At 56.1% G+C, this 296-nt stretch overlaps 1 protein-coding gene across 1 annotated transcript in view; it reads left to right on the top strand.

The window, feature by feature from the left end:
• Window positions 1–5: 5 nt before the first annotated feature.
• LOC125481880 (pneumococcal serine-rich repeat protein-like) overlaps window positions 6–296 on the top strand; it is a gene marked incomplete at both ends in the record, with an annotated part of 13,936 nt that continues 13,645 nt past the window's right edge. The window contains one exon of the mRNA XM_048593808.1: window positions 6–282. Coding sequence (XP_048449765.1) covers window positions 6–282 — 277 coding nt within the window. The remainder of the gene's footprint in view (window positions 283–296) is intronic.

Below are 296 nucleotides of genomic sequence, written 5' to 3'. Positions count from 1 at the left end.
CCCAGTAGAAACCAGCACATCGACCCCAGCAGCAACCAGCACATCGATCCTGGCAGCAACCAGCACATCGATCCCAGCAGCAACCAGCACATCAAACCCAGCAGCAACCAGCACATCGACCCCAGCAGCAACCAGTGCATCAAACAAAGCAGAAACCAGCACATTAACCTCAGCAGCAACCAGCACCTCAAACCCAGCAGCAACCAGCACATTAACATCAGCAGAAACCAGCACATCGACCCCAGCAGAAACCAGCACATCGACCCCAGCAGCAACCAGCACATCGCCCCCAGCAG

This window comes from Rhincodon typus, unplaced genomic scaffold, assembly GCF_021869965.1.
Source record: "Rhincodon typus isolate 14 unplaced genomic scaffold, sRhiTyp1.1 hic_rhity00004026, whole genome shotgun sequence".
In the NCBI taxonomy this organism is placed as follows: Eukaryota; Metazoa; Chordata; class Chondrichthyes; order Orectolobiformes; family Rhincodontidae; genus Rhincodon; species Rhincodon typus.
Note: the sequence above shows the minus strand (reverse complement) of the source record. Positions and strands in the feature narration are given on the sequence as shown.